General features: G+C 36.5%; 2 protein-coding genes and 1 pseudogene across 2 annotated transcripts in view; all 3 read right to left on the reverse strand.

Moving 5' to 3' along the window:
* Positions 1-26,998, reverse strand: part of LOC115956194 (disease resistance-like protein DSC1) — a 60,526-nt gene that overhangs the window by 12,910 nt on the left and 20,618 nt on the right. The gene's annotated exons all lie outside the window — the stretch shown is intronic.
* On the reverse strand, positions 23-6,598 carry LOC115956191 (annotated as a pseudogene).
* LOC115956192 (TMV resistance protein N-like) lies at positions 6,180-11,075 on the reverse strand. Its single transcript, XM_031074639.1, has 5 exons — positions 10,567-11,075; positions 7,644-8,754; positions 7,220-7,492; positions 6,353-7,112; positions 6,180-6,211 (listed from the first exon to the last, which is right to left on the reverse strand). The coding sequence occupies exons 1-5, from the start codon at positions 11,055-11,057 to the stop codon at positions 6,180-6,182; spliced, it is 2,667 nt and encodes an 888-aa protein (XP_030930499.1). The 5' UTR covers positions 11,058-11,075.

The following is a 26,998-nucleotide window of genomic DNA, read 5'->3' on the forward strand; positions in this document are numbered from 1 at the left end:
ATTACTTTTTCTATCCTCCCACTTTTCTTTTCAACCAAACAAAAGAGTTTTCCATTCTCCCATTTTTCCATCCCTTCAACCAAACACACACAAGAAAAAACTAAATATTTTTTATCCTCCCACAATTTTTCATTCTCCCACTTTTCTACTCCTCCAACCAAATGCACCCTAAGACAGCTTAAGATAGTGTGTATCATACTGGTCAGAGACAATCACGGGCTACACTAGCTATGACCAGCCTACCTCGTCCCATCAGGAGGCTGTCTCATTAGCCAAAAGTAGCCTTATGGAGCAATAATGCTCCTTACCATGTCACACGTGGTATTAAAGATATAAATACCTCTCTCTCTCTCTCTCTCTCTCTCTCTTAGGTGGTAGGCCATAACTCTCAATTTCCTCTCTTCATTTTTTCTTTCCAAAATTAGCAGCTAACTTGAGTTTTGGAGTGCACATTGCTGCCTAGCGTGGCATTATGCCCTTCTTGGCTGGCACCTAGCTATGTTGGGCTTCAGTAGAGCTTCTTTAACACAGAGCCATGTCCCTTGAATTCCCAGGCAATCTGCTCTCTGCAAGATACTGCTTCATAGTGACCATCTCCATCTTGTGTTTTCTTTTGAGCTTCTCCACTTGCTTCTTTAACGTTTCATTGTCTTGTTGAACCTTTGTAAAGTTGTCCTGCATTGATATGAAAATCATAAGTGATGAATCAGAAAGCTACCAACACTTAACCCCTCCCCCCTCCTTGTTAATTAATAACCTAATATATCATTAAATTGATTCGATATGACCTTTTCCAGAAAATGCTATCATAATATTCAGTGTTCATATTAACTTCCAATTTTCCCAGAATCATAAATACGTTTTGTTGATAAATGATCAATCTGATTAATGACCAGGACCCTCTCTGTGAGGTACCACCACCAAACAGAAGCAATCAGAAAACATTATTGTATAGTCTGATTGTGAAGCCAATCTAGACAGAATGGTCACTAAATGAAACCGTGTTAAATATTAGTCCAGTCAAAAGTGACAGATAAGCTACCTCTGCAACTGATGCTACATGTTCAGCTTCTCTCAACCTAACAACGAGTTCTCCAGCAGCATGAACAGCTTCTGCAGTGTCTCTAAGTTGAATTCTAAGACTCTTGTTCTCCTTTTTCAACAATTCTCTCTCCCTCTCCCTCTCCACCCTCAATGTAGAAAGCTCTGCAGCAAGGGATTTTGCAAAACGAGAGCCATGACCTTTTTTCCCTGCCTTTGCATCTGCCCTCTTCACCTCTGCTATCCCTTCCATGATTGCACGATGCTTTCCAACCAAGTCATTGTACTTCTCCTGTAGTTCAGCATAGTGTTCAACCATTCTACCATGCCCAAGGGCTGATCTGTGAAGTACATCATCCAACTCCGAAGTGCACTTCTTCGCTAATGTCAACTCCATCTCCAGCTTCTCTGCACATCGGCGGTGGGATTCAATATCAATTCTTAGTTCATCAGTGAAAGAAATCCAATCGCTCTCCATTTCAGTCCATCTCTCTCTTTCCTTCTCTAGTTCTTCCTTGCTATAACCGAGTTGATCTACACCACTTTTTCGTAATTGGAATGATCGCGAAACAAAGAGGATCTCAATTTTTCATTAGACTTGTTAGAAGATGTATCAGAATATGACTGCAACTTGCTTTTTAAACTTTCGATTTCCTTAAGAAGTGCTTCCTTCTCATTCAGATCAAAATATTGGTTCACAGTCCCAGCTTCCACAACTTCCTTTATTTCACATTTTTCCTTTATAATCTTCGGCTGATAATTTTCAACAGAATTGTACCTTAAAAGCTGCACAAAACACACCAAGAACAATGTTAGAAGGGATTTCCAACATTTGAAATGCTAAGTGTGATAGAGGAAAACAATTACTGACCTTGTCTTCACCCCTCTGTGAATGATAATCATCATTCTTGGAATCCTTAAACGGAACTATTTCATTCTTTGAAGCCTCAAGTTGAAGTTTATTAATTTCTTGACTGTGTTCTTCTTCCATCAGTTTGTACTGCTCTACCTGTACATATTCAAAACGTCAATAATGAAGAATCCACATTATAAAATCCCAAGAAATTAAAGAGCTTTGTAAATTCTTGTGACCTGTCGATTCAACTGCTCAATTTTGGCAGCTTGCTCCACACAAACGTTTTCAAGCTCCTCTCGCTTAAGACCTTTTATCATAGCATTGCCTGCATCCTGAAACAGCAAAAACAGAAACTAATTTTAAATTGCAGAAATGGATTTCTCTTAACTGCACTTGCCAGAAATTTAGTCTAGCCATACTTTAGGCACTTCATCTGTCAATTGAGTAGGATTCTCTGCCTCATCCACTTCTACAATCCATGTCTTCAAGCTATCCTTAACCTCATTGGAATCCTTCTTAGATATTCTTCGTTGGCAAGATGTACAAAGGAAAGAAGCAGATGGTCCATTTGAAGATGGTCTCTCTTCTGGTAGTGTCTGAACAGAAGCGTTGGCCTAATCAATTTCTGCACAAGGTTCCAATTTCAAGTGCTCAAAGGAGAAGGAAACTGAAGATTTTTTTGATGCAGAGTTCCGTTGGTGATAGTCAATAATCTGTAAGCCTCTGTGAAGGCTAGCAGCCAAGGTCTCAGCAGGGCCTGCAAATGTCTTGCTTGTCCGCAAAGAAGAATGGACCTGCTCACTCTGTTTAAGTGAGTGTCTTAAAACATCCAAGTTGAACTTGGAACTTTCTGAAACACTGTTCTGACTTACTAAATGACTTGATGATGATATATTCATGCTTTTCCTTCGTATATTTCCAATTTTTGGAGATTCAGACAATGGTGGGTCTTGGAGAAGTGGGGACTGACAGCATGAGCTAATTGAAATGCTCCTTCCGGTTGCAGGACCAGAAGCTGTTAAGGTGTTAGCAGCACTTACAAAATTGTCTTCCATAGAATCATTGGCCATCTAAGGAAGTTCATTCCAAGGTTCTTCCATACAGACTTCTTCAGTCATACTTACTTCACTCATCAAGTCTGTCTCACCACTTTCCTCCATTGAATAAAACTGGATGGAATCCCTACTAACAGGCTTGTCTCTAATATTGTCTTCAGAAGAGCTATGCAACTTATCTAGATGCTGACGAATCTCCCTTACATCATCCTCATCAACATTTACCTCTTCATCAGAATCATTATCTATGGGGGGTAGAATCAAAGAGCGGTACTCTCAATTGATTCAAGCTTTCACGTACATTACGCCCTTGAAAATATCCATTTTGACTTCCTACTGATTTACTAGACATTGCTCTTATAAGTTCCTCCTGCAACCAACAAGATTCAAATTTCTTTAACATCAGTAGGATTTCAAAGTAAGATTTCAATTATAACTCTTGCAGGATAACTTAATACCTTCAACTGATGAATTTGATCACTGAGACCATTAACATCATCCTCTGTGATTTCATTTATTACAGGCTCGTTTCTAATGAATTTTACCCATCGTCCAAATCTGAGAGTTCTCAGTGTATCACCACTATTTCTGCAATCACAAGGCATTCTTAATTTCAGAAAAATACCAAAATCTCAAGAAATTTTTCGAAAGAATGTTGAAATTTGTTTTATAATTACTATCTTATGAAAAGACTCAATCTAGGTGAGCATTAGCATGTAACATCAAGCTGTAAACATTCTAAAGGTTCTCATAGTTATTGTGCAGATTCTGTAAATAGAAAACTAAAAGTAGTTCAAGTCATATATACTTGATTTCTGGTGAGATGGCACAGAGAACAGTCAGTTTTAAATTGCCACCAAGTGATTCTTGCAGTAAATGTGTTAAACAGGAACCTCTATATGTAATATCTTCCGAATTTCCAGACTGAACAGCCTTTGCAAGAATATTAACCAAGTGCCTGCACCAATATAATAGAACAGTGATGATGAAACTACGTCATTAAATCCAACCATGGCTATATTCTTGATATCTTGATAGGATATGTAATGAACCCAGAATAATTGGTGAACCTTTAGCATGCAAGAAAATAAGTTGCTATATAGTCGCACCCACACTTTTGGCATAATATGGCAAGAAAATAATTGTAGCTTGGCAAGAAAATAAGTTGCTATCCAGTCGCACCCACACTTTATCATAATATGGGAAAAAGAACTGATTATAGATTAATTGCAATAGTAGGATCACAAATACAACATCTAATCAGTATTCTACATAAAGAACATCTTATAAAACAAATTTCTCTAACTTAATAAGGCTCATGGCATCGTCATACCCAAGTTGTGATAAGGACTTCTTCACATGTTTGCCTTCCTTCACACCTTGTCTGCCCGCATCATCAACTTTATTTCTATCAAGTCCAGCTAGATCAACAAGGGTGATTCTGCTTGTTTTTGAACTATTAAAACATTTAGATGAGGTTCCCTGTGGCATCAGTGGATGAAAGAACTTATAAAGGGATAATAACAGTTAATAATAGCAACTTTAGGACTCTATCATGGATAATGAGTTAAAATGGTATATAAACATATGGTTCCATTAAACATTAAGACCACTCAAGCACCTTGTGTGCAAGGAATAAGCCATTCAATGAATAGTTTATCACAAACAAACAATCTCTTATTCAGAACAAAATATTTTACTGGTAACTGACAGAAATGTCCAATGATACCTTGCACCATGACTCAATGATGAAAGTAAAAACAATATGGTCGAGGACTATAAAGTAAAAACCTTGCACCTCAAAATCTCTGAGGTTATAACTGTTATGTGTAAGTTTATACGCATAACATGATCAAGGACTATAATACCTAGTATCACAATTGATAAAAATCAATACAAACTAATAAGAATTTCATGTTTTTACAGATATTTAAACAATTACATATATGGTGTGTTGAACATATTCACATTTTCTTCATCTGAACAAACTCCTCAATATAAAAAGAAAATTATTGGTCATTTCTAGCACCAAAGGATCCACTGTACAAGATGAGTCAAGTATGGTCACTATTTTCCTCCCAAAAAATAAAAATAAAAGAAATAAAGAAGTATGGCTCTACTAGGGAATTACTGATCAATGAGAGAGACAGGAACACACATATAGAGAGAGAGATATGGATCGTAGAATTTTTGGTAGCAAATTAATTTCCCTTGATGCACTAGCTGAATTCCCAACTAAATCAATGAGCAATTCTTTGAGCTAGGGAATCACAATGATAAATAATATATTTACCACTGACTCGCTGCTATATACAGTAGCTGGGCACGTCAATTTCAGCTTTTCCACTTTCTGCATTTGAAAATTCTAGCTATTAAGAATAAACCCCAAAGACAACCAATGAAATTGGAAATTAAGTTCTTAGTATCAGACCTGGGATCTATCTCTTCCCATTCCAACTTGAGCGTTGCAGTTGGAATTCGGGTTGGACGAGAGCTCCGTTTCCAGAGACGGAATCGGATTCGAAGCCATCCGAAGTGGGACAGGTAGTGTTTTTGGGGACGTCTGGCATAGGGTGGTGGTCGATGGTTTCTTCTTGGCCGATGTCTAGAATCTCCTCCATTATTGAAAGCCCATTGATCCATATCAGTGCCACAACTAGAAGTGGGTAAATGAGGGACTGAGGAAGACCCACAACTATGCGTAGCACTTGGACTCGGCAATTGAAAAACATCAGAATTTCGGGAACAACAGATGCACTCTACACGAACCCCCCACCTTCTTGGATGGTTTTTAACCCAATCCTCCATTTCACATGTTAACTCAACGTAATTTAATTCAGATGGTTTTGACTTATTCAATTGGATCTGCAAGTTCTTATTAGATAAAGAAAGTATCATCAGATGGTCGGAGGATTCATCTGTATAACTAATGTTCTCATTTTCACAACCATTGATGGAAAGGTGAAGAGTACAAGAAGATATCCATGGATATTTCAGCGGTCCAAAAGCCAAACAGACATCAAAAATATTTGGAAATGTGCAACCAGCCCAAAATGATATGACATTTCCACCACTTTCATGGTTTAACTTCAACCACTTTGGAATCTCAGTTCCTGGTAGTAAAATTCCAAAATAATCATCTTCAGGTTTAGAGCCCGTGTCAGGCAAAACCGAGCGATAGCGACGAACCTCATCCAGTATTTCGGGTGATGATGTTTGTGGATCCATTATTTGGAAAAATCCCTAAAAATTCTCCAATCTGCATTCAATTAGCAAATTCAGCAAATTGAATTAGGGAAGAAATTAACAAAAATTGTTTCTTTATTATAACTTAATAAAAAAAAAAGAGAAACCTTTACCTGATTCAATAATCTGCTTGACGATTGTGGATTCAACGAACAGCAATTGCGTGCAACCACAACTTGTACAGATTGTGGAAGCCTTGGAATTTCCTGAAGCTGCTTGCATTTTGCCATATCAAGTGACTGTAATGTAGTAAATCTGCTAAGGCTTTCGGGGATGCTAACGATATTAGTTGCATATAGATCTAGACTTTTCAATACGGGGAAGTACTCGGGTTTCATCAAAAAATCTAATTCAATTATACTTTTATTGCCCCTGAAACTCACGGTATCCAACACCAAAAACCCATAACTAGAAAAGCTATCCAAATAATCGCATGTCTGTCTCAACTTGGCGGTGGGAATAGATAGTCCAATAAGAAGTTGCAATTTATAGATGTCATCAGGAAGATACCTAAGGTTTTCACAATCCTTTACGTCTAAGAAACGAAGCGTAGTGAGACACTTGATTGATGAAGGCAACTCTCGAATACCACTCCCACGTAAATTTAAATCCCTTAAACATTTCATTTTTGGATGAATATTAGGAAACTTCTCAAGCCTCAAGCAGTCCATAAGAAGAAACTCCTCAAGAGATTTTAACCTGAGGTTGTTTGGAAGAATTTGAAGTTTACCACAACCTTGGAGTTTCCATATCCGAAGCTTATCAAGAATTCCAACAGTGTCATGAACCTTAACTAAATTTTGACAGTAGGAAAGATCCAATTTTTCTAAGCTTGGGGCACACAACTCAGGTAATTCTGTAATGGACTCACACCTCTTCAAATTGATATATGTTAAATATTTTAGCTGGATTCCCTGTAGAAGAAAAAAAATATTTATTTTTAACCAGCATTCAAATAAAGAAATTACAATTATTTTTTGAAGGTAAAGAAATTACAATTTATAAATACTAATACTCATACCAATTTGAATGTTGTCTCCAATCTAATAAGACTACGTGGCATCTCAAGTGCAACAAGTTGTTGAGGATAATATTTGGATGGCAAGGAAAATGGAAATTCAGGCCATTGAAGCAAAATTAACCCGTTAGGAAGATATTTGAGTTCTTCACAAATGCGTACATTACGAACCATAAGAAATTTGAGATATTTCATCTTTTCAAAAGCTTTAGCTTCTATTGGTATCGTTATCAGTTGAGGTGAGCAGCACATAATGCCTCGAATTTTACTTGATCCCTAGTTGGACAAAGCATTAGTTACACCTATTAGTAGAACTATACAAATTTTTAAAAATTAAACAAACACATACAAATTAAATTAAATTTTCTTCCACATTAAAAAGAAAAAAAAAATCAATGGAAAAAAAGAGATACAAAAGAGCTTATACCATATTTGTAGTAAGTATTTCATAAGCATCCTCAAAACACCATATCCTACTACGTTTTCCAAGCTCTTCTGATTCTTGTTGAACAATTTCTCTCCCCATTTGTTGAAGCAAGTCATGCATCCACAAATTGCCAGATTGACCAACAGTTATGAGACACTTATCGATAAGTTTTCCAATTCCATAACCTGGATATAATTTACAAGCGTCTAATATATTCGCTACGTAACTCCTATCGAATCCCTTAAAGAAACATGCAATATCCAAAAAAATATCCTTTTCGATCTTTCCAAGTCCATCATAACTTATTTTGAGCTTTTCTTGAATTTTTTCGTGAGGGATGTTTTTATACTTTTCTAATGCACTTTTCCATTCACATATACTTTTTCCACACAAATCAGAACCTATTATTTTAAGAGCTAATGGGAGGCCATTGGCATAATGTATGATTTGCTCTGCAACTTCTGAATAATCTTTCTTAGGTTCAATTTTTTGGAAGGCATGTAGATTGAAGAGTTCATGAGATTCAAATTGATTTAATTCCTTAAGCTCATAAATTTGATGATCTTTTCCAAGAGTGTTTAGCACCTGTTTGTCTCTTGTTGTTATAATGACTCTACTTCCTAAAGCAAACCAATTACATTCTCCAAGCAAATTTACCATCACTTCTAACTCATCCACATTGTCAAGAATTAAAAGAAGTCTTGTACGACAAAGTCTTTCCTTTATCATAATAATTCCTTTGGATACGCTGTCTACCTTTACATATGCGCCCCATGAGATCTTAGAAAGAAGCATCTCTTGTAGTTTGATTATGTCATCATTTGTTCCCGACTTTTCTTTGACGTCCTCTAGAAAGCAACTCAATTCAAAACAATTAGCGATTCTATTATAAATAGCCTTTGCAATTGTAGTCTTACCTACTCCTCCAAGACCATGAATCCCTACCATGCGAACATCATTTGACTTCATATCTAAAAGCAATTCTATAGCATCCACACGAGAATCTATTCCAACTGGATGTTTAGTAACAAATAACTGAGTGCGATTCAATTTAGTACCTAATATCTCTTTAATAATTCTCTGGATAAATTGAGTTTCAGATTCAATATAGCTGTCAAACACAAAGCATAAGAAACATATAATAAGTTAGACTATTTGAAAATATATATTGATGGGTCGTTCAGGTACGAAGAGTTCAAAAGTTCAAAAGCTATTGTGGGTTGGAATAGTAAGTTCATCTAATCAGTAGTGCCTAGGGGCAAGGGTCTTTTGCTGGATTTGTAACTTCTCTTCATATAAGGAATTGTCTTATTTGGGTTGGGTTGCCCTTGTAATCTTTTTTCTTTTCTTTTCTTTTTTTCATTGGAGATGTTCTCTATCTATTTTTTTTCACATCCTCACCATAACATTGTGTTATTTGTTTATTACTTTACTTTTATTGCATGCTTTATTGATTTGTGACTTTTTTTATATATATAAGTTAGAAACTCTACTATAGTCTAATCTAAGTATATTTGTGTGTGAAACTCATTCTTGGAGACTTAAACATCGACCCTTACCGCCCTACAAACACTTATACTTGTAGAGTGACCACCGCACCAAAAGTGGTTGATTTGTGACTTGACAGTTTCATTGATTAAATCATTAAAATTGGATTGGTACAATTGGGAATTAATTCACAAATGAGTAGTTTTTTTTTTTTTTTTGGTGAGCTACAATAGATTCTCAATTAAAAGAGTTAAATAATCTTTTTAATGAGTATGCAATGAAGTTTCTTTGAATGTCATTATTGAGAATATATATATAAATATAAATATAAATAAATAAATATATATATATATCTATATATATATATATATATTTAGCTACAATTGAATAGATTATCAAATAAAAGAATTAATTTATGGTTTTACTGAGCATACAATGAAGTTGACTATTCTTAACTTAGCATTACAGCTTCAAGAGATCAATGATTTTTTTAGAATCGATGATTTTTCTTTTCTTTTTTTTCTTTTTTTTTTTGTTGAGAGAAAAATTACTTACAAGACTTTACATATCATGAAAAACAATTATTATAAGAAGTTTATCATTATGGGCATTATGTAGTTTAAGACTCAAACTTTTAATTTATTTAAAAAAATCAATAATTGTACAAATAGATGGTAGGGATTGGAAATTCAATAGCTTATCAACTTGTTTTTAGAGTAGTTTGTAATCATACTTAATTATCCAAGATTTATTGTAACTACAAAATGAGGACTTTCTGTCATAAATATTATATTGAAGATTAAGCTCACAACAAAATGAAAAAAAAAAAAAAAAAAATTATTTCTAACATTCTTTGATCATGTATATTGCTATTAAATTTTAAACAAAATTAATTATAGATTATTTTTTAGAGTACAAAGAAGATCAAATGCCATTTTGTCATTTTGATAGATCATATAATTGAGTTGAAATATATTAAAAACAGTTTTTTTTTTTTTTTTTTTTTTTGTTCTTCTATGTTTTTGACTGAAGTTTATATTTTATTAATACTGAATAAATACCAGTATTTTTTTTTACATATTAGCGTAGTTTTGAGCTTTTGTATATTTCTTATGTGAATTTTTTTTATTCATGATTGGGGTTTGCCAAAGATGAAATCCTAATTCCCTCGTAACCTTTTTCTAATCTATGATTGAGCCTACTGAAGACGATTTAAAGTTTGTAACTCATAAAAGCACAAGAATTAATAGTCATAATTGGTAAAATTATATGGCGTTAATTTTAATTTTTTTTAATTTCTACCATCGACTTTTATAACTTAACTACCTCAGTAGTAGAAGATTCTATGAAAAATATATATATGTATTTTTTAGGTTGTGATTCCTATAACAAAACTATTAAACTACTTATAGAAGAGCAGTGAATAGTTACATACCCCTCCTTGTAATACAACCCAGACAATTCAGTCACTTTAGTCAAAGCTGTCCTCCACCTTTGAACCTTCTCCAAGCTATCCTTTAAATTTTCTTCATGTTGAGTTAACGCTACTCCAAACTTTCCCTTTTGTTTACGTATTTCTGATGGATCTACTTTGTAAAATATAGGTAGAACTAATTGTCTATTATTTCTACACTCAAGAATCTTTACTAGCTCATCTAAGCACCAACTAGAAGATGCATAATTTTCAGAGAACACAACAATCAAAATCATTGACAATTCAATAGCCTTAAGAAGTTTTGTTGAAATCTCTTCTCCTCTCTGAAGGCCATTATCGATAAAGGTGTTAAAACCCTTATCACATAAAGCTTGATATAAATGACTTGTAAAATTATAGCGGGTATCTTCACCTCTGAAACATAAGAAAACATCATAGATAAATTGGGGAGTGAAAGAAGAAGAGGCTCTGTTGTTGATTTGGAGAGCCATAGGAATCTATGATCAAAAAGTTGAGAAAATATGGAGAGAAGAAAGATATGATGAGATGTGAAACAAAATGAATTTATTGACAAAACAATATGTGATCCATAGGTTATATACGAGTTGTGACGGTCCCACACGTTTTCAGTTTTCCACTGAAAAGTGTGAATACATTTTCAATTTTCCATTGAAAAGTGTGAATACATTGAAAAATTTGTCAATATTTCATACTTTTCTTCTTCTTCTTTTCATGAAGTTTCATACTTTTCTCACTAGTCACTACCAATTTTGACTAAAGGTTGTGTTGTAGAAACTTTCTTAGTTTGATGTGCTATGTCCACAATATCTTTACAACATTTTTACAAAAAATCATACATTGGTTATTGTTATTGGTTCTAATTTGAACTTAGTGTTGGAATTTTTTTTTTTTTTTTTTTTTTTACCAATAACAACCCATAACAACTTGCCACTTAAAATTTATTGTAAAAATATTGTAGACATAGCATTTCTCTTTCTTAACACAATCATTCATACCATTCCACCTGTTATTAGTTTTTCAAGAAGACTTTTCTTTCAAAGAAATTGTATTTATGCAATCCTTCTATGCTTGTTTACTACTCTCTCTTCTTCTCTTTCTTTCCCTTACTTTTTCCTCACTTCTATCCCTTTCTTTCATCTCCATTTCAAACCAAACGAAATATCAGTTTCCAGATTTGGCTACAATTCTCAATAAAAAAATTAACACAACTACATATTTTGAAAATCTAACTAGCAGATTACATGTACTTTATATTCTTAACACACATGTCAAATTTCTTGCCAATTGGATTTTATTACTATTCAATTCATAAACTTATTTTTTATGCATAATTAGACTACGGAAACATAAAATATAAACATTTAATTGATGATATAGCTATTGATATTTGATTTTTTGAAAATTTTGCAAGTATTGAGAATATAAAAATAAAATGTAATCCAATGGTTAATTTGTTAAAATTCACCTCAAATTAATAGATATTGAGTGGTATTGTAGTCATTGGTTACAACCAAGTTTGTAACCAAACTTTTTCCAATAAAATAGAGAAACAAAACAAGTGTTTTGAGGATATTAATAAAAATATGTATAAAAAAAACACGTTTAACTACCATTTTAGTCCTTAATGCTTGTACTATATGTCAATGTGGTCTTTAACACCTTAAATGTGACAATTTAGTTTCTAAAATTTTGGTATTATGTCAAAATAATGCTTGTCAATAAGCAGTACATGAAAAAAAATGGCATAACTAACATTAGTATCAAAATAGTATTTTTAGGTCTTGGTACTACGATTCGAGATAGCAAATGAATTGTTCTTGCTTCTTGTTTAGAGAAAGTCTCTCTCCCTCCCTCTTTAGACAATTTTGAATTCATTGGTTACAACCAAGTTTGTAACCAAACTTTTTCCAATAAAAAAAGAAAAGAAAAGAAATAAAACAAGTGTTTTAAGGATATTAATAAAAATATGTATAAAAAAACACGTTTAATTACCATTTTAGTCCTTAATGCTTGTACTATATGTCAACGTGGTCTTTAACACCTTAGATGTGACAATTTAGTTTCTAAAATTTTGGTATTATGTCAAAATAATGCTTGTCAATAAGTGGTACATGAAAAAAAATTGGCATGACTACATTAGTATCAAAATAGTATTTTTAGGTCTTGGTATTGTGATTCGGGATAGCAAATGAATTGTTCTTGCTTCTTGTTCAGAGAAAGTCTCTCTCCCTCCCTCTTCAGACAATTTTGAAGCTTTGGCAGCAGCTGAGGCACTTCTTTTTGCACAAGAACTCGGCCTCTCTTCTCTTATCCTTAAGGGAGATTCAGAGTTTGTTATCAAGGTTTTGAGGAGTGAGGACGAATCTCTTGCTTCCTTTGGTCACCTTTTGGAATCAGTGAAACCCATTATAGATGCCTTTAGTAGTATTTCTTTCTCTCATACTCATAAACTTGGCAATTCTATAGCTCACAACCTGGCTAAGCATGCAAGACATGCTAGAGGTTTATTGGTGTGGTCGAAGGGTGCTCCTTCCCATCTTCATGATGTTCTTTTGGCAGACAATGGATAGTTTTTTTTTTCTTTCTTTCAATAAAAGTTCCTTGTTTTCTTTCTAAAAAAAATAAATAAAAAAATTTATCCTGTAGGTTATTGTGACCTTAATTATAAAATCAAAAGTTTAAAAATATATTATTTGGAAGCCCCTAAGTAAATGAGATGCCATTTTATTAGCTGAAATTGAAATTTTCTTTTCTTTTCTTTTCCTTTGCTTTTTGGGGAACTAAACGAGGTTTAAGTCTTGACCTTTTAGTTCATGAACGGCATTTGAAAAACATACTATTTACCAATCTCACTCCACTTCATGTACATAGAGAAATATGAAATATTACTAATTTACTATATTAGAGAGATTCGGTTTTATTTTGCGCTATATTTCAAGATCGGTGTTGTAGATATACAATTGTAGATGCTGCACACTATGAGGTGTATGTGGTAAAAGACTATCAATTCTATGATAGATGGCTTCTTGAGCACAAAATGTATATTTTCCTCGACTATTCGAGGCTATGCTATCATCCACATGCACACCTATTGAGGTAAATGCAAACATGTTGTTGTAAAACCATATATATTGCATGAAATGTCTACCTCGCAATTTTTAAAGGTTGCTTTTCTAATTGTATAATATAAGGCGCGTTAGCGCTTTAGAAAGATAGTTAGTACTTTATGACCCCTCCACCTTCTTTATAATTTTTTGCACAATTATATAACCCTTGCATATAATTTATTACATGTGCAGTACCATCACATGTGTTGTCAACTATGAGATGTATGTGGTAAAAGACTATCAATTCTATGATAGATGGCACCTTGAGCACAAAATGTATATTTTCATCAACTATTTAAGGCTATGCTATCATCCACGTGCACACCCATTGAGGTAAATGCAAACATGTTGTAAAACCGTATACATTGCCTGAAATGTCTCCCTCGCAATGTTTGCTCACAAATGAGCTCCTTTAATTTAGGAAAAATTGGTATGTTGGGTAAAGATATTTTTCCATTATTTCAGCATATTGAGGATGTCTCTCGACAAACAAGCATTATAAATGCGACATGTATTTGGTTGTGGTACGACATGTATTTGGTTGTGGTAGTTGGTACCTTATGACCTCTCTACCTTCTTTATAATTTTTTGCACAATTATTTCTCCCTTGCATATAATTTATTACATGTGCAATATCATCACATGTGTTGTCAACACCTAATTTTAATTTTAAGGAAAAAATTAGTGATTTTATTTTATTCAATATTAAAATTTGTACCAAATATGATGTAGTGAAATATTAATAATGTTTTGAATATGCAGTGTGCAAACTAATTACAAAATTTATAAGGACAAACTTGAAATTTGAATAAAAAATGGTGACATTGAGGAAAAAACCTTGTTCTCTGTAGGCATCCCCTTGGTTTTGCTCAACTACATTTTCAACCCCTTCAATTCTTTATGTAATTGCAATGTAATTATATAAAATGCTCAATTAGTGTAATTATATATATTGAAAGTTCAAATAGTGTATAAAACACCCTTGAACGTTTAGAGCCTCAATTACAAAATAACCAATTCAAGCTTTATTACAAACAACAAGTGTGCAGAAAATGAACACAAGCTATAAACAGAATTGATAAACAATCTAAGCCAATTAAAATCACATCCATAGCAGAAAATAAAAGGCAAAGATAAAGGGAAGAGAGATGTAACACCCCGACCCAATTTTTATAATTAAAATATGTGTTTAAGTGGTTAAGTATTATTAATATTTTAAGCCACTTACTTACAAAAATTAATATAAGAGTATTTAATAAACATATTATTTTATAATGTCATTGAATAAGAATTTTAAAGATTATAAACAGTTGAAATGACTATTTGTATTATAAATATATACTTAGCATGTACAAAACTATATTAGGTGGTTAAGTTATAAGATATATATATATATATATATATATATATGTATATGCAAAGTGTATTATTTTTGTAGAAAAGTAAGTATGAATGCAAGAAATTATTTTGGTAGAAAAGTGAGTGTGAATGCAAGAAAGTTGAAAAGATGAGTTATCCTCCCTTTCCTTAGCAATATACGTGTGGGGCCAGAGAATTCGTGGCCCAGGCCCATTCTACATTAGGGCCCAAGGCCTAAGCCGAGGAGAGTTATTGCCGAGGACGCATAATGAAAGCCCAAGAAGGGCACGAGGACATGGCCGAGGACGATCTTATGCTCAGCACCTCACAAAACGCCTGAAGAAAAGGACAAACTCAGTACAGGGGCAGGACAAGGGAGAAAGCTGCCAACATCGTAATACAGAATCCTGCATCTGACAAGCCCATGCTCCAAACCATGCCATTTAACTTTCCCAACGACCCCCAACCACTCTAGGTATGGATTGACAGGACAGGTCTGCACCCCAGAAAGTAAAACTTACACGTGGACACTAAAAGGGAAATTGAACACTAGTATAAATGGGAAGAAAGCGAAGGAGAAATGGAGCCCCCCAGGAGGAAGGAAAATCCCGCAAAAAGGGAGAAAAGGAAGGATACAATGCTCCTCGAACGCTGTCCGAGGACTTAAATCCTACAACCCGCATTAATGGAAGGTTTAGCTAGTCAAGCCAAGTCCATCCATATATAAGCTTCCATAGAAACCCCGTTTAAACCGCTGACCTGTGACTAAGGTCCTGCCTTTCAAGCCCACTCTCTACAAATCATATTGTTAGGGCCCTTTACATACAAGCCCAATGTCATCCTTGGGCCGCTAAATAATCGTGTCCCTACAATTGGCGCCGTCTGTGGGAAGGCTTGCGCGTTGGCACAGGTGGCGCTGGAGTTAAGCCTCCGTCAAGCAAAGGTCTGCGAAGGTTTCTCCATTGCCAGCGACATGCTGTTGTTGCTCCGACATAAATTTCCGCTAGGGGCTACACCTCGCAGTGCCAATGGCACGGACAGCTCTAGAGGTTTCCAACATCAAGCTAACTCTCCCTACCTTGGTCGAGGGGCCAATCTTAGAAAAGTAAATAAATAAGCAAATAAATCAATATAACAAAACAAGTTTTGGACAGAACCAAGGCCTTGTATGGTCCTCGGACTCAAGCCTCTGGGGAAACCAATTACTTAGAAGAAACAATACAAGTTTTGGACAGAACTAAGGCCTTGTATGGTCCTCGGACTCAAGCCTCTGGGGAAACCAACTACTTAGAAGAAACAATACAAGTTTTGGACAGAACCAAGGCCTTGTATGGTCCTCGGACTCAAAATTCTGAAAAAACCAACTACTTAGAAGAAAAGTACAAGTTTTGGACACAACCTGGACACTATGTGGCCCTTAGACTCTACCTCGGAGAGGAATTACCCATTAATAGTTGGGTCAGTCCCTAGACTGAATGGAATCCCCAGTCTACCCTCGGATCCTCAATACCAGAGGAACTGATGCTATTGTGATAGGGCCAGGTGTTATCAAAAACACAACCAAAGTCCCTCACTACTCGGCAACCTTCTCAGATGGTTTATTTTGGGTTTATCATTCTCGGACGGTTGCCTCACATGCACTACGGAGCACTCAGCTGTCATCTCGGTTAGTCTCATAAGTTTAATCTACTGTGAGTTAGCATTATTGTATTTGATAATATCGATAAGTTCAAATTAGTAGCTTTCTATTTCAAGGTTTCCTGCTCTAAGTGTCATTAAAGGAAAATACACATGTAGTATCACATTCACAAAGTAATTGCTACAGAAAAGAAAAGTATTTAGAAGGAAACAGATCCATCTTTTATTAAGACAAAGAAATAGTACAACGTACAATGAAAGAGCTTGAATAAGCTCATACTGAAAACTAACTACTTAAGCAACTACATAAGCAAAAAGAAAAATACAAGGAAATGAGGAAAAAACAGAGGAAGAGGCGCAGAGAAGAGAGATGTAGCAGTTCCAGCACGTTGTCTATGGAAACCATTCCTTAATACTTTTACATGCCCATAACTCGGCAACATGGGGCTGACACCTTTGAAGAAAAGGTGTAGGGAGCCGGAAGTTGATGAGCCTCCATGTTAGCCACGCCTGCGATAAAGCAGACGGCGCTGATGGCGGAAAACCTTACTTCTGACGCACCAGGAATCTGATGCGACTAGTACCTGCTTCGGATTTTGACTGAAAGAGGCAGAAATACCATTTCCCCCCTTGTCAAAACGGAAGATTATCTTGAATCTGTGTCTCCCCTGTCCAGACCGCACCACTTTGAGTTTCGGAAGGACCCGGTACCTCTGTGGCGGGTGTGGTTCCTTCACCCCCGCCCGTACCTCGAACATATTGCACTAAGGGTGGATAGCACTGGATATGGAGACTGTGATTATAGCTGAAGGATTATGATTTTGAAGGGAGCCGAAGGGTTTATATGTAAGGGGAATAACCTCCTATCCTACTTATATAAAGGGTAAGGTGGTGGCATTTAATTTATGCAGATTTCCAAGGAATGCTACGGACAAGACGGTTTTGGCTCAATTTCCAACACCATCCGCAACCATAGGATTTGAAGATCCTCGTGAAGGCGCGCCTCAAGCACTGGAACGTCAAAGGACACCGCGTGAGTAAAAACTAAAGGGATGCCTCTTAATTCAACACATCTCCCACGCAAAGGGAAAAACACAAACATCAGTAAAGTACAGAAGTTGAGTGAGTCATGATGTGGGCCCAACATCACCAAAACCCTCATCTCCAACTAAAAAGTCGGGCAGCAGGATTTTGAGGAGCTATTGTGGGGCCAGAAAATTCGTGGCCCAGGCCCATTCTACATTAGGGCCCAAGGCCTAAGCCGAGGAGAGCTATTGCCGAGGACGCATAATGAAAGCCCAAGAAGGGCACGAGGACATGGCCGAGGACGATCTTATGCTCAGCACCTCACAAAACGCCTGAAGAAAAGGACAAACTCAGTACAGGGGCAGGACAAGGGAGAAAGCTGCCAACATCGTAATACAGAATCCTGCATCTGACAAGCCCATGCTCCAAACCATGCCATTTAACTTTCCCAACGACCCCCAACCACTCTAGGTATGGATTGACAAGACAGGTCTGCACCCCAAAAAGTAAAACTTACACGTGGACACTAAAAGGGAAATTGAACACTAGTATAAATGGGAAGAAAGCGAAGGAGAAATGGAGCCCCCCAAGAGGAAGGAAAATCCTGCAAAAAGGAAGAAAAGGAAGGATACAATGCTCCTTGGACAGCGTCCGAGGACTTAAATCCTACAACCCACATTAATGGAAGGTTTAGCTAGTCAAGCCAAGTCCATCCATATATAGAGGGCGTTTGGGCTGGATGTTTTCTTGCTGATGCGCGTTTACGTTTTCCGCGTGGGACCCACGCTACAGTAACACAGCAAACACCTCCCTTTTTTTTTTTTTTCTCGCATTTCAAGAGTGATCAGTTACTGTACAGTCGTATATGTGGACTTTTCCAGTGTGAACAGTGCATTTGTACACTGTTCACGGACCCACAAATTCCACTTTTTACAATTTTTTTATTAAAAATGGGTCCCACGGTACTATTCACATATTTAAAAAATATTTCGCTACAGTGTTTTCAGTTTCAGCAAAAATAAGCTGAATCCAAACGGACCCATAAGCTTCCATAGAAACCCCGTTTAAACCGCTGACCTGTGACTAAGGTCCTGCCTTTCAAGCCCACTCTCTACAAATCATATTGTTAGGGCCCTTTACATACGAGCCCAATGTCATCCTTGGGCTGCTAAATAATCGTGTCCCTACAATACGTATGTCACCCAAGATAGTTCACCCAAGATATTTTTGCTGAACTTCTTGGCTGCACCAGAAATTTCCCTTGGTCATTCTTGCTTTATTTCTTTGTTTTCTTCCTTCTTTGTTCTTATTGGTTGCATCTTTATCTCTTCTTTGACTTTCTCAAAGAAAGAAGACTCAAGAAACTCTTTTGCTCCCATTTCCCGCGGATCCATGCAAATCAGAAATTTGCACCTCACTTTACACTCTTTTCTCTTAAGGAAAGTGCTAGGAAGCTCCCTTGAGTCTTCCTCTCAAGTCCACCGGTTCACACACCAAAAGAAAGACAAAACCTCACCCAAAAGTCTTCCCCTTATCTCATTTTCTTGGCTGCACCAGACAGAAAGTCCAGCAGCAAGAAGGAAGCTTCTTTCAACTCTCTCAAGCTCTCTACCTCTCATACCTTTTGGTCCAGCCACTAGGAAAGGAAAATCCTTTCATGTAAGTCTATATATATATATATATATGCTGTTTTAAGAAGCTTTGAAGTTGTGTTGGTGATTTGTTGAAGGTAGTTAGGGTTTTTACTAATTAATGATTTTATAGGAATTGTTAAATATTAGCATTGATACACCATGTTGAATATGCTAGTATGGATGCGGAAGCGAAAGCATAAAGTATAGAACACAGTAACACACGAGAGTTACGTGGTTCAGCCTAATGGCCTACATCCACGGAGGAAACCCTAAGGGGTTACATCAATAATATATTAGAGTGTAGTACAAATCCTCCTATGTTACAATGAACCCTAACATGAGTATATATAGGCGATTAAACCCTAGACTACTAGTACAAGCAGGAATGGGCTTGGGCCTATTACATTGGGCTAATATGTCTAATATATATCTCTAACACCCTCCCTCAAACTCAAGGCGGAAGCTTGATGAAGGCTTGAGGTTGGATAAGTATGAGAAGATCACTTGGAGATGCCTTGAAAAATGCCTTTGAAGAAACCATAATGAAGAATGTGCCAATTGACTAATTTCGGAGTCTCAAATGCAGAAACGGAGCCCAAAATCGGAATCTACGTGAAAAATTGAGCAAGATAGGCCCTTTTGGAAATTTTGACTTTTGGTCAAAGGTCAATGTAAAAAGTCAAAGTCAACTGGTCCAGAGTCAAAGTCAACAGTCAAAGTGCTCACGGGTCAGATCCGGGTAGTCCAGGTCGGGTCGGTCCGGGTCAACGGTCAGCTAGGTGACGTGGTGCTGACGAGACGACACAGCTGACGTGGCTTAGCATGCATGGGGACTTTGAGGTTTGGCTTTTGAATGGGTGTGGTCCCAATCTATGCTTTCCTAAGGCGTTCGAGCAAAGTGCCAGATTTCTACAGCAAAAATCTGGCGACGAATCACCTTACTTTCATGGTAGAAATTAGGTATCGCTTGCCTTAGGTGACACAGACTGTGACAATCACACCGAAAGGGGGGCGAGTAGGTATATATATATACATACATTATTCACAACGCAAGCACACAAAGTAGGGAAGTAAATGCCTACATCCCTAGAGCATGGCCTAAAATATAGGTGCAGGAAAGTAAACAGGGGTCACCATACTCTAGAGATGAGGACGAATGGTACACGGCATAATACACCTAATACAAACCATCTAGGGGAGAAATGGAGGAGGAAGGAAAGGGCTTTGAAAGAGTACATAACCAAATGGGAGAGGCTAAACTCCTAAACCTACTAACTACCATCGCTTGGCTTATATCTGCATGCTCGTGCCTGTGCCTCTTTTGCTTGCACCTGGGAGACTGTGCCCTAGCTCCATGTGTCCTCACTCCATGTGTGTACATGCAAAGACAAAGACAAGAGACCAGCAAACAAGCAATGGAAGTCAAAGATGCAAAGTGCGTATGAAAAAGGCATAAAGCAGATAAGCATGATAGACATGGCAAGCATAGAAACAAGGATGCGAGCAAACAAGCAAGAAGGCAAACAAGCAAGATAGCAAGCAAACAAGCAAAAAGGCAAACAAGCAAGAAAGGAAACAAAAGATGGTGTCTAAGAGGGACAAATGTAGGTTTGGATCAAATGTCTATAACTTCATTTTGTTGAAGCACGGACGACATACTAGCAAGCAAGACTTATGCATGGACATGTGAGCAAGCGTGTAAAGATGCATAGAAAGCCAACAGGTGGCACAAACAAGCATGGCAAGCATATCATTGCACGGAGCAGAAAAGGGGAAGTATGCACGAAGCAACCGGCATCACGGTGATGCATCCCAAATGGTCACATCCAAATAAGGCCACATGGGCATCGAATGTAATCACACAACCACAAACCCGCTATTGACATCAAACATGGCAAAGCCTAGAACTAGAGAGGTTAACACAAGCATAAAGCATAGAAGCAAGCGAGCATAGACATGCAAATAAGGATGATCCAAACCCTTTGATGAGGGCCTTGGTACATGGATGATGACAAAGACTATAGGGTCTAGATTGGTTCCTAACCATTAGGCCAAAACACAAGAGGAAAGACGATGCGACAAAAGGGCTAAAATAGCACATGGCATGACAAACAAAGCCTAAGTCTAGGCACACAAATATGGCATAGAGTGCACAAGCACATGGGAAAAAGCATAAAGCATGTAGAGAACATAGATCCAAGCACACAAGCATGCGAAAACATAGATCTAGGCGCAAAGGCATGGAAATATGCATGTAAACATATAGAAATTTAGCACATAGACATGGTAGAATATGAATCCAAGCACATAAACATGGTAGAACATGAATCCAAGCACATAGACATGAACGGATGCAGATCTAAGCATGAAACATGACAACAAGTGCATAAACACAAATTCGGGCAAAAGCGTAGCCAACAACATTAAATAAACATGTGAACATGTAACCCTAATCATCAACCTAGAACAAAATGAGGCGTAAAACACAGAAAAATATGGCATAAAACCCTAAGCATGTAGATCTAAACATATAAGCATGTGGAAACATAGATCTAAGCATGAAACATGGCATAAGACATAACAACCAAGAGATTTAAGCTAGAAACACAAATAAAACAAGAAACATGCTAAAGAAAGCAATAAATCATGTTAGTCAAGCAAAAGGAAGATTGGGTATAAGAACAATACCTTGTGTTTTTGGTGAAGAGTGAAGAATCAAGAAGCTTGATGTGTTTTTTGGGTGTTTTTTGGTGTTTGGAAGAGAGAAAAATGTGTAGGGAAACCATGCAAAGAGCAGAAATTCAGAAAAATGGGTTCTTTCTCTGGTTTGAAGGGTGTCTGGGGTTATTTATAGGCCTGACACGCATTTCGAGATGGCAGCCCTTAAAGGACTGCCAGCCTTAAAAGGCCTAAAATGGGGTTGATCTTGACAGCCATGGAAAATTCTTGGCTTCCTGTTTCTGAAAAGGTATGGATCTTGGAAATCCAACTATCGGATCAAAAGTTATGGCTCTCGAAAGTTAGCGGTGCATCGATCGATGTGTCATCCTGGTTTTCATGATATCTTGGCCGTTCTAACTCCGATTTCAACCTATGAATAGTCATTGGAATGAGAATTTGATAATCTTCACAATGGCATTGGTTTCAACCCATTTTGATAGCCGGATCAAAATTAGGGTATTTAGGCCCACCTAGGATTGACTTCAAGTTAAACTTTGTCAAAGTTGTTAAAATTCTCTGAGAAGCTCAAGTTTGATGTAAAACTATGAAAAATGTTGTTTTGTGAGGGTTTCGACCTTGTTTGACCTTCCGTCCAACTTAGGGTCGACTAGGGGCATTTTGGTCATTTTAGCTGGAAAAAGGCACTTCAGGTGCTCCGATGCTTGAATAGGTTATGCCATGTCGTTCTGGATGTTCTTGCGGTGCTATGGAAAGAAAATGATATTTTTGGATTTTTTGGGGTCTGGCATCCAAATCGAGGGTGAACAAAATACGGTATCAATAGTGTTGTTGCTTTTTTCTAGGTGTGCTATTTGTTGGTGTAGGAGCAGGAGATAAGTACATATGGCTATGCAGAAATCTTGAGGAATAATTTAACTAGTAGTGTCAAATTGAAAGACTTCTCTATGTACTTGAAGTGGAGTGAGATTGGGGACCTACAGATAAATCTTCTTCAGGTTGGTGTCATCTTGGTCTCTGTCAGATCAAACATATTGTTGTTAGGAAATTGATGAGTGAAATATGCTGCTATATTATCTCTAGCAAGTATTTAGAACCCTAACACAAAGTTTTATGGCTGAGTTGATTTTAACACTAAACTAATCAATCTAGTCTAAGTGTGACTTAGCAAATTTCCAAACTAACTACACTGCACAAACACGGCAATGTAGAAAGGTAAAGGAAATATAAAGGAAATTAAACACACCACACATAGCACCACAAAGTGTTATGGAAGAGGAAAACCCAAGCACGAGGCATAGAAACCTTTCCCCTAACCGCCTATCAGAAAACTCTACTAGAATGTATAGTTGCAATACATAGATGACTATAAACCTTCCAAGCCTATATCTCCTTGTGTACTTGAGCCCTCCAAATTTCACTTAGCAACCAACTTCACGAGTCTTTTTCACCTAGCTTCCTAGAGTTACCACCGTTAAGTTGCCAACAGAAAGCCACCAAAGGATTTGGATTTGGATATGGCTTTGCACGTTTCCAATGTCATTCTCTCACTCACAATGTCTATGTTTGTGGATGAGGAAGGTGTTTACATAATCTCTATCAATGCAATGAAAGAGATGGAAAAGAGAGGTGAGAACTTGGTTTTTCTCATGGAAAAAGGTCTCTCTTTTCATGCAAAGGCTTGGCATCAATTTCTTCCCTCTTATCTCATTTCTAGCTTTTATTCAACCCTTATTTGAAACCTCTTGCCACACCTCATAGCTATTTGTGTGTGTTGGTAAATGAACAGCAAATAGGTTCAATGCAGAATATAAAGATTGTGCAACTCGCGAGTCGCGACCTGGTCGCCCCTTAAGGTCACGAGATGGTCGCGAGGTGCACAATTGCAATCTCAGCCAAAACCCTACCACTTGGATTTCGCAGGCAAACTAGGTCATGAGACGGTCACCTCTAGGCCACGAAATCTCTATCTAATGTTGCTTCTAATCTTCAAGGAAAGGCTCAAGTACTCTACCCCAAGTAACATGTAAATGCAAGAAAAAGAACATTAACAATAAAAACATTACAAATAACTTTGTCACTAAATTAATCCAACACTAAAAACATGACTTCTCAAAGAGAAATAGAAAGCCAAAAAGTGAACAAAATTTTCTTTACAATTTTATTATTATTATTATTATTTAACCTGAGATAAAAATCCCACTGTACAAGGGTCAGGTGCAACAGTACCTGGAAAAGCACATGCTCTCTCGGAAAATTGAAGACGCCGTTAATGCCGCCGTTAGGGCCAAAACTCCCGTCATCTTAATCGTAATCCTCTCTCTCTCTCTCTCTCGCTCTCTCTCTCTGTGTTTCTTTCGCGTCTGTTTGGTTCCCGAGAAAATGCAAGAAAAAAACAAATAATATGAATTCTTTTAAGCTTAATTTAGTTGAGATCTTCAATTCTGGTCAAAGTTTTATAGTGAATGATTCTATTATGTAGTTTATGTGATTTTACATTGTGGTTGTGAATCAGCAGTCTCATCATATGAGGAAATCGGTTCCTTCGGTGATCACGAAGATTAAAGCGAGGCAGATCCTCGATAGCAGAGGAATTCCTACCGTTGAAGTCGATTTGTTCAACAACAAAGGCATGTTCCAAGCCTCTGTTCCAAGCGGCGATACTATTGGAATGTAAGCTTTATTATTCTTTTCAATTATCTTGTTTGGTTGCTCACAAAATTTTGATTAATTTGAAACGCTATGTAAAAATTGAATTTGTGGTTTTGTGTATTGCGTGCTTTCAATGTGATTGCAGGTGCATTGGGATTTCAACTCAATGAATGGTCAAGGAGAGTTCAAATTTCACTATTTGTGGGATTGAAAGCTAGAACGTGTGTGAGTTCAAATGACAAGTGCTTGGTAAGTTCATTTGCCTTTTAATTTGTGTGATGTCTCTTTGCCATATTCACATGAAGTGGGTTTTGATGTTGTGATTGCATTTAAGTGGGTATTAGCTTGTTTTAGTTTTCATTTCTTGAATGTGCGTTGTAGCTGTCAATATATTTAAACATAATCAACAACTCTAGCATAGGTAGTTCTATAAATGGTCTTACCAATACCAAAGCCAAAGAATTTGGATAAGAAAAGAAGAACAAGGAGAAAAGCCTTAACAGTTTACTTTGGTATAATTATATGACTTGTCCCAACTTCCAAGTTCAAAAATTTTGAGCTGGAGAGTACTCCAATATAAAGTTTGTGCTTTGAATGTAATTGCAACATTCTAAATTGGTTGGTTAGTCATCCATTTATGACTGAGCTTTTTGCAGCCTTGCCGAACAACTAGAATCAATCAGTGAATCAATGGATGAGCGTGGCCTTCCTGCTCTGACATTGTTTTTGGAGTGCAAAAAGGTGGATCTTCATTTTTAGATCTTCTTAATTTCCATCTGTTGAGGTCATGTATTTTTATAGCCAGAAACTGAGATGTGAATCTGAACGTACAAGGTGTTGCTACCTACATCTTGATTGTAAACTCAATAGCTAATGCAGCCAAGGATAAGAGTCAAGTTGCTATATGTAGAACGATTTTCAGTTTTGTCAACTTAGAAATCTTCATGTGTAGCACCAACATGTGAAGTGCAATTGAAGCACAACTTATATTGTTTTGAACATCTAGTCATAATTATTCTAGGTATAAATATGATTTTAATTTGGATTTTTAGATCTTTTTATGCATTCATGCTTGCTCTGTTACTTATGTTTCTGAGAAATATCTCCAGAAATATTCTAGCAGGGGAGACAAGACCAAGGGGAAGATAATCTTTCTGCTTATATATGTAACTATAGTAGTCTAATTTACTATTCTACAAAGTCATCAGTTTTAAACCACCAAAAAAAAAAAAAAAAAAAAAAAGTAAAAAGAAGAAATCATGAGCAATGGTCATCAAAGCAAGCACAAAGTTGTGCTTTCCACTTTTTCTAATAGTACTTGTCTGATCTCCCCCACCCCCTCCCAAAAACAACACGTACCTTTATTTTTGAGCTGATTTTATATCAATATATCCATTTTGTTAAGGGTTAATTAGTTATAGTTTTTTGGCATCTGATCTTAAGTGGCAAATTTTTTTTTTTTTTTTCAGAATTTGGATGCTGTTGAATCAAGTAGTTCTTCAGAAAACATTGCCATTGATCTGTTATTTATTTATTATTTAATTTGAAATTTAAATACAGTTAAAATATATTTGGTCAGAATATGAGACATATAAACACAGATACATGTGCATCAAGTGTTTAAGCTGGCAAAGGAATGCCATGACTGGAGTAGTAATTAAAACCCATGTACTATATCACTATAAATTGTCACAAAAAATTTATCATCTTATCTTTGTTAATCAATACTTCCTGGATTAAAAGCCTTGCTGACACTCATTGATTTGAATAGATTCCTCAATGTGCTTGAAACTGTGGGAGGGGCTCATTGGCTGGCAAAGAGTGTGGAAGCTAGGAATATAAACTCTTGGAATGATCCTCTTGGTGCACTTGTTGTTGGCATTCATCAGTTAGGGTTATCTGGTTGGAAGCCAGAGGAATCTGCTGCCATTGAAAATGAACTTCTTGCCTGGAGAGAGAGAGATCTCTCTAAAAGGGAAGGTGCCATCATCTTCTTTTTGCTTTAGTTCTCTATTGTATGATTAATAATACAATATTTAGGCTTGCATCAAAATTCATAACCTAGGTCTCTTCACCCACCCCCACCCCCCCCCCCCTCCCCCCCCCCAAAAAAAAAGAATAATAAAGGAAGTGAAGATGGCAAGATGATCTGGGCATTAAGGCTTAAAGCTACTCCTGGTAAAGCCAGGAGGCTAACTGAAGAATTTTCTGAAACGCTTCTTCAAATATTCCCTCAAAAAGTCCAGGTAAGAAAGGAAAAAGAAAAGAATTTGCTTTTCTTTTAGGTTGAAAATATCTATGTATCATATTATTAAA

Source organism: Quercus lobata, chromosome 8 (genome assembly GCF_001633185.2).
Source record: "Quercus lobata isolate SW786 chromosome 8, ValleyOak3.0 Primary Assembly, whole genome shotgun sequence".
Classification (NCBI taxonomy): domain Eukaryota; kingdom Viridiplantae; phylum Streptophyta; class Magnoliopsida; order Fagales; family Fagaceae; genus Quercus; species Quercus lobata.